The sequence below is a fragment of the Saimiri boliviensis genome, chromosome 1 (assembly GCF_048565385.1).
Source record: "Saimiri boliviensis isolate mSaiBol1 chromosome 1, mSaiBol1.pri, whole genome shotgun sequence".
NCBI lineage: Eukaryota > Metazoa > Chordata > Mammalia > Primates > Cebidae > Saimiri > Saimiri boliviensis.
Window position 1 is genome coordinate 83,735,343 of NC_133449.1, and position 8,305 is coordinate 83,743,647.

The window sequence follows — 8,305 nt, forward strand, 5'->3', positions numbered from 1 at the left end:
CCTGAGGAACTAGAACATGCCAAGGAATGGAGGAAGAAGTGGGGAATGGCGGAATGAGGTGGGGAATGGGAAACAACTGGTAAAAGGAAGGAAAGGTGATGGAAATGTTCTGGAATTAATGGTAATGCTGCCAAACACTGTGGATATACTAAAAATACTGTGTATTTAGTGTTATGTAAATTATACCTCAATTTTGTTAATGCCACACACACACACACACACACACATGCGCGCGTGCGCACACACACACACACACACACAGACTGGAAAGCAGAAAGCAGGACTGTGCTGTAGACCTTCTTCCCTCTATCTGTAGAACAAGGGCAGTCTTTCTCCAATTTGGCTTACCATATAAACTCCCTTTTTCCTATCACTCCATACCCAAGTAACTGCAGTGAACCTCCTCTCCAAGTACTGCAAGTAGAACTAAATGACTGTACTCTATCCAGATTTTACAACTTATTTCTGCAGGAGAAAGCATCTTTCTCTCTAGCGGAAGTTCCTTCTGTGAGAAGGACTATCATTAGTGTCACATTCCTGGCTACTTTCTACTCTGCCCCTGTCACAAGGACATGATGCAGTGACTCATCTATTGGGTAAATTTAGAAGGAGAAACATGCATAGCCCAGGCATGTCCTCTTCTTCCTCCCGCTGGGAGCAAGTTACCCACAGGGATCATTCTTCTGGCTCTGACCTGGAGCAGCCTCCCTGTGCCTGGAGTTGCGGGTGGCCAGTGTTTAACTATGCAGTATATGTCATTATAAAGTCCACTTATCTGCAGATAGACACCACATTCCTAAAACTCTGCTTTATTCTTTGTCTTCCTTGTCAATAACTCATACAATGAAGAGGGGTGTTATTTATTGTGTCCCTCAAACTACAACCCTTATTTTAAAGCCTTGGGAGGCATGTGTGTCAAGGAGTCTCAAGACTTCCAGCCCATTAACTCTGCAAAGCAGTGAACCATACAGGAATCAACTGCTCAAAGTTTCATAAGCTACCTGGAATTTTCCCAGAGTCTGAGTCCTGATTCCTAGAGTGAAGCATACCTCACAACAGATAGACTTCTATATAGAAAGAAACGGTGGACATGGAGACATTTTTCTGCACTTTATCAGTGGTGACTGGAACACAGCCCTCTTGGGACAGGACTTCTGTAGATTTATCTATGGGCTTTTGTGGCCTCCCAAAACTTTTTCCACCTCACTTGCTGAAGAGAAGGAAAGCTGATATGACACATGCAGGTTTTTTTTACACACACACTGCTCCGGAAACTGGAGCAGACATCAGCCCGCTTTGGTGGTGAAAGATTCCAACACAATATGCTGCTCAGTCAAGGTCCAGTCCGCTACAACTGCACCTCACTTTGTAGAAAGAGGTGTCAGTGAAAAACCCTGAGGGGAATGTTTGCAAAGTAAATCATACTTTGAATTGACAAAGAAACACTGATATTTAAAGAAACCTATGATGAGTTTTAAATGTCAGCATCTTTTCATGTAAAACCGTATTTTTTATATTGTAACCTATCAATTCATCCTGTGATCTGACTGCATGTGTCAATTTTGAATGCAATTTTGAATCTACATGCTACCTTAGACTGTAAATATCTTTGTTACAAAGCTTTCCTTATGTGGAAAAAAATTCTGCCTCACTTAATCTTTCACCATCAGTCCAGGGTCTGTTCCCTGGAGCCATATATCATGGCATCTTTCAAACAGCTGAAACAGCCATCACACTAGTATTTCTTCTCCAAGCCAGCTATCCCCAGGCACTTCAATTTAATTCAGTTCACTTTTGAAGTCTCCACTAGAGGAGTAGGGAATATGACGTCCCCACTAGAGCCCTTTAGGGGATATAAAAACAAGCCACCAGCCTGACCTTCAAAATACTGTCGTTATTGTCTAGTAAGAGACACATACATGTGTACACAGATAGCTGTAGCTGAAAGCAGAATGATTAAAAGGAAAAACAAGAAGTACAACAACTATAAATAAAATGCTATAGGAACAAAGACAAGTGAGGGAATTAGAGTTAACCATATTTCTGTTTCTTGATTTTAATGAAAGTACTTATATTTTCAACCCCTAAAACACAGCTTTTCCATTTGTCTACAGAAGGAAAAAGGTATACATCTAAATCATGCATTATCTGATAAAGCCATTTAATAATTCATCCCAGTTTTCATTTTAGGCAATATTCAAGAAATATGGTATTCATCTCAGTGACAGCAGCAGGAGAGAGACAAATTCCTAGGCAGACAGGGATGGATCCCCAGTGAAACCTGACCTTCAAGTGAAACCTGAAACTGAGTTGCCAGTTCCAGGTGGAGTCGATGACCAGAGTGAGAACTTCCTTGATGCCTTTTAGCAAAGTGAATGGTGCTTTTTCCAGGCCCACCCAGGGATATACCCCATTCTGAGTCCATAAAAACCCCACATTCAACCTCACAGATGGCTACCCACTTTCAGTCCCCCTCTCACACAGAGGGAAACCCTCTTCGGGTCCCCTCTCTTTATTGAGAGCTTTTCTGTCACTCAATAAAATTCTTCTCTGCCTTGTTCACTCTCAAGTGTTCACACACCTCATTCTTCTTGGTCATGGGACAAGAATGTGGAACCCACCAAATGGCAGGTGCAAAAAGAGCTGTAATATGTGCTTCTGCTCACCGAGCTACAGTGGTGAAAAAAGCCAGTGTGTGCCAGCATACCCCCATTTGCTGAGCTGCAGGCAGCAGGACTCAATGAGTTGTGACATGCTTCCATTCAAAGCTGCAGGCAGCAGAAATGAATGAGAAGTGTAACACTTTCTGGAGACTCAGACCTCAAGATTCCCCAAGAAAAAGCTGTAACACCCCTTGAGACTCTGTGGTTGCTAGCATCTCCAAGTTATTAGGCTCTGCCATGTCCCCCTCATCCAGACACCAGCACCCAAGTTAGAAGCCGGTCATGGCACTCCTGGACCAGCTGTGGGCTGACTGCAGAGCCAAGGCAAGTGCAGGATCCAGACCAGTAGCACAAGCAGAGCGCAGCCTGCTAGGCCTAGAGGGCAGAGCAAGCCCAGCAGGCCCAAATGAAGCCTGGGTGGAGGAGCCACTGGCCGAGGAGGTTTCCCACTGGCGAAGTGGCACTGAAAGAATTCTGTGTCATCAGTACTCAAATAAGCTACTCTTATTCTAAAACTGAGTTAATGCTGTCAAAAAAAACAAACCAACACAAAACAAAAAAAACCCACAAGTTTCTCAGCACATGTAAACCAACAGATTGTCACAATGCATTTCTGGGAATGTCATTAGTGGTCCCCAGAGAGCTGGTAAAGCATCAAAGCATCTATACACAACATAATCAATTTCCCTTTCAAATTTTCATATTATATTATCCTAGATGTAAACATAATGAAACATTTATACAAGCATTGTAAACCAGGCCATAGTTACAAGCACTCTAAAAGCACAGAGCCTCCGTCCCCAGCTCTCTTAACCTTCTCTCAAAGCCCTCAATGCAAGAGAATTTGGTGGGGAAAAAAGTGGAGCTTCTTTAGAATGTAAAGATTTTTTTTTTTTAAGTAGAGGATGAAGAGAGAGAGAAAAAAAGAGTAACTTTAGAGTGGAGAAACCAAACACCATCACAGGCAGGTAATCAAGGTTAACAGCAACAGTGATAAGTCAGATTGACAGTATACGCCCTTGGTAAGTGTGACAAGAGCAACACTTTACCTCTGAGGTCATCCTCCCAATATCCCATAACCACAGTCTTACCAATATCAGACAAATCCCAAGAGGGGAGCATTCTACAAAGTACTTGACCTCAAATATTCCTTAAATGTCATCCTGCCAATGTCATCAACAACAAGGTAAGTCTAACAGAATGTCACAGCTTCAAGGAGCCTACGAAGGCAAGGAGGCTAAATGTATCCTGGATGGGATCCTGGAACAGAAAAAAAGACATTAAAGAAAAACTAAGGAAACCTGGCTGGGCATGGTGGCTCACACCTGTAATCCCAGCCCTTTGGGGGGCTGAGGCGAGTGGATCACAAGGTCAAGAGATCAAGATCATCCTCCTGGCCAACATGGTGAAACCTCATCTCTACTAAAAATACAAAAATTAGCTGGGCATGGCGCCATGTGCCCATACTCCCAGCTATTTAGAAGGCGGAGGCAGGAGAATCGCTTAAACCTGGGAGGTGGAGGTTGTAGTGAGCTGATTTGATGCCACTGCACTCCAGCCTGGGCGACAAGAGCGAAACTATGTCTAAAAAAAAAAAAAAAAAAAAAAACCAACTAAGAAAACCTGGATTAAGGTATGGACTTTAGTTCATTATAATGTATCCATATTGGCTCATACCAGTTATATGATCCCTATACTAACAACACATCATTTTTGGTTGGAAAACGTTTTCTACAATAAACTCAAATAAGCCAATTTAATTCATTGATCAACTTTTCATACAGGAAAGTTAAAACATTTTCCATTTTTTCCGTGTTCACTTTAATGTCATTGAAACCATTTTCATTGGGAATCGTTTCCAGTAAAATATTTTAATGATGACTTTATCAATCCATATTTTGTCTATATTAAATGTTCCCAACTATAGGTTCTTCCATTGCAAATTTACTTTCATAGCCATTATTTTTAACAAGACAGTTTTCACTAAGATTTTACCATTCCATACTTTACTTATTTATTTTATTTTTTCTTTAGAGACAGTCTCACTCTGTTACCCAGGCTGGTGGCTCATGCCTATAAGACCAGAACTTTGGGAGGCTGAGGTGGGAGGCTTGCTTGAGGCCAGAAGTTCAAAACTAGCCTAGTCAATATGGTGAGACTCCATATTTACAAAAAAATTTTTTAAGTTAGTTGGGCATGGTGGCTCATGCCGGTAGGCAGGAAGATCATGTAAGCCCAGGAGCTCAAGGCTGTAGTGAGCTATGATCCTGCCTGGGTGACAGAATGAGACCCTGTCTCAAAAACAAACAAACAAACAAACAAACAAAACACTATCAAGGTTTAAAATCTCAGCCCCACCTCTTAACAGGAAAGAAGTTACTTCCCCATGCCTCAATGCCTCTATCTGTTAAATGAGGAAAACCTTTGCAGTTACAGGGATGAGGATTAAATAAGACAATGTATATAAGATATTGAGTACAGAGACTGGCACATTCTAAATTGTCAGGGCATGTCAATGTAGATGTGTGTAAATATGTGATGGTGAGTTTTTACTACATACTATGCCTTGATAAATCAATAGAGGGCAATAAGTAGAAGAGATAAATCTCTTCTACTTAACATACCACAAACTACAGGAATTATTGCCCTAAAGTTGACTTTTTAAGCCTCACTATTTATGTATAGTACATTTCTCTTTTCCATATTTTTACTGCTGGTCCAAATTGATTACATACTGTGTTACCACTATGTGTACAAAAGTGGAATTGTATAGTTAATATAAATACATAATGTAATAGCAGAAAACATCATATAATGGGAAAGCACAAATTTTAAAGTCAGACAGATGCAGAATCAAATCCTATTTGTCAGCTAAATACTTGTCCAAGTTACTGAATCTCTGTGCACCTGTTTTCTCCTTGTTATAATAGGAATAAGACATACATCTCACAAAATTGTGATGAAGATTAAGTAAACAACAGTGAAATGCTCAGCCAAAGAACACCCACAATAAATACAATAAATGTCATTCATTCTCTCTCTCTCTCTCTCTCTCTCTCTCTCTCTCTCTTTCACACACACACACACTCCTTAACTACTGCCATCTCTCTACAGTGGACAATCTGTCAGGTGATCTGTGCCACCACTTTCGTATTTTACATTATGTGTTTTGGTGACTTATTGTGGCAGTTTTTAAAGCTGGATACCTTACCCCTGGGTGCACTCAAAGACTGTCTAAAGAGTACAGACCTATGCATAATGTTAAGGGAATCAATTTCCAGATCTTCAACTTCCACATATATTCTTTCCTAAAATTGACCTGAGACTCCTTTCCTACCTCCCTTTGCACGATCACCCTCTGAAAGAAAGGTCTCCTACTATCCCAAGTGAAGAAACTCAAATAGAAAACCAAACATTGTATGTTCTCATTCATAAGGGGGAGCTAAGCCATGAGAATGCAAAGGCATAAGAATGGTACAATGGACTCTGAGGACTCTGGGGAAAGGGTAGGAGGGAGTGAGGGATAAAAGGCTACACATTGGGTACAGTGTACACTGCCTGGGTGGTGGGTGCACCAAAACCTCTGAAATCAGCACTAAAGAACTTATTCATGTAATCAAACACCAGCTGTTCTCCAAAGACCTATTGGAAATAAAATTTAAAAAAGAAAGATCTCTTTACAAAAGGCACACTTTTACTCATTCTTAATCACTCTGGTACACTGCACCAACATATAAAAAACTCTAGAATGCCAAGTACAAGGATAATTCAACTCTTCCTCTAGCCAAGATTCCATAAACACCCCCAGCCTTCTCATTAATAAATTTCTGGCTGAGTGCAGTGGCTCACGCCTGTAATCTCTGCACTTAGGGAGGCCAAGTGCAGGAGGATTGCTTGAATCCGGGATTTTAAGAATTGCCTGGGCAACAAGAGACCCTTTCTCTACAAAAAATAATTTAAAAATTAGCCACGTGTAGTGGCGCAGGCCTGTAGTCCCAGCTGCTTAGAAGGCTGAGGTAGACCTCTTGAGCCCAGGACTTCCAGGCTGCAGTGAGCTATGATTGTGCACAGGAGTTCGAGGCTGCAGTCAGCTATGATCGTGCCACTGCTCTTGCTCCAGCCTGGGTGACAGAGCAAGACCTCATCCCCTAAAAAAATAAATTTTAAAAAATACATTTCTAACACAAATTTGCCTTTAAAATTCAACAATGTTTAGCATACTGTTCGTATTATTTTCATCTAGTGTTCTAATAATAATCTCAATAGAACTCAATCCAGACAAAAAAGCATTTCATTTATTAATATGAATATATACACATATACATATTGTAGAAAAGTGTGATAGAGTAAGCAAAAAAAAAAAAAAAAAAAAAAAAAAAGCCCTCAAGCAAAACAATGGGGTAATTCACCGGGAGAAGAGGAATGAAGACCAAATTCAAAGAGGAAAAGAAATGAGTAAAATTTCCCAATGTTAAAGGGCTTTATTGTTTCAAACGAAGATGGTGCATATTAAATCACTACCGGATTTATATTCCATTGAATAAATTTCAGAGTGATTTAATATTTTGATTTATAAACAGCAATAATTACAATAAGCCAGACGTTACAAACTTTGCAATTATGTAAACTTAGGATGAAACAAAAAATAAGTAATAATTGAATTCTTTTAAGAGCTACACAGTCTAAAAAAAGTCTGACCTCTGAAAAGTTAACCTTAACCCATCGAAGTGTCCTTCCTAAAACTGAAGTCAAGCCCAGGTGATTTCACTGGCAAGCAAGGAAACCACTAGTGCAAAGACCCTCTCCTTTCCCTACTCAACGTCAGCCTTCCCCTCTGTGCCGCAGTCCCGCGCCCCCGGGCACCCCACAGCCGCCCGCCTCTCCTCCTCAGCAGTCCCCTGACCCGCCCTCCCCCTCCTCCCACTTCCCTCCCCCTTTCCCTACTTCCGCCCGTCCCCGTCCTCTGACGCAGGCGCGTTTCGCTTCCTTCCCCGCCGCCGCTGCTGTGTCATGGCTGAGCGGAAGTCCCTGCCACCACGAGAAAAGGCTTACTTTAGGTGGGAGGCGCTTCTCGCAGCTGTCTCCCCTTCCTCCCATAACCTTTTTGATCTCCCACCGTAGAGGGTGCCCTACCCTGCACTTCCCCGAACACCTCGTAGTCCACGGATATGAGTGGCCGGGCGGTAGACATGGCGGCGGCGAGCCCTCTGCCGAGGAGCCGGAGCGGGGCTCGGGGCGCGGCGACTGCGGCGGCCGCGAGAGGGAGGGGGCACATGGGACCGCTTGGCGCACCCCGCGCCTGTCACCCGTCCCGGACGCGAGTGCGCCGGGGTCACGCGCCGGAAGCGGCAAATGAGACAGCCGGGCCCCTGGCATCCCAGGCCTCCTTTCCCCGTCTCTCTTCCCGGACTGGGGAGGATCCTCCCTCCACAGCGCTCCCTACCATTTAATCGATCAAGGTGCTAAGTTCTCCGAGTTTGTAAATAAAAGCCGGATGCTGTGCCCTAAAAAGAGTTGCTTCCCTCAGCTTTGTTAAAAAGTGTAATTGACAAAAGTTGTGTGTATTTGTGGTGTACACGGTGATGTTTTGATAGATGTGTGCATTGTGAAATGATTAAATCAATGAAATTAACATATCCACC

At 42.5% G+C, this 8,305-nt stretch overlaps 1 protein-coding gene across 4 annotated transcripts in view; it reads right to left on the reverse strand.

The window, feature by feature from the left end:
* Positions 1-8,093, reverse strand: part of ACYP2 (acylphosphatase 2) — a 191,188-nt gene extending 183,095 nt beyond the window's left edge. The window contains exon 1 of one of the 4 annotated variants that reach the window (XM_074400155.1): positions 7,780-8,092. In XM_074400155.1, the coding sequence (XP_074256256.1) occupies positions 7,780-7,938 (159 nt within the window). In that variant the 5' untranslated portion in view covers positions 7,939-8,092. Of the gene's footprint in view, positions 1-7,779 lie in introns of all 4 variants that reach the window. The other 3 variants (XM_074400147.1, XM_010333602.3, XM_074400161.1) reach the window with 3 other exon arrangements.
* Positions 8,094-8,305: the final 212 nt, after the last annotated feature.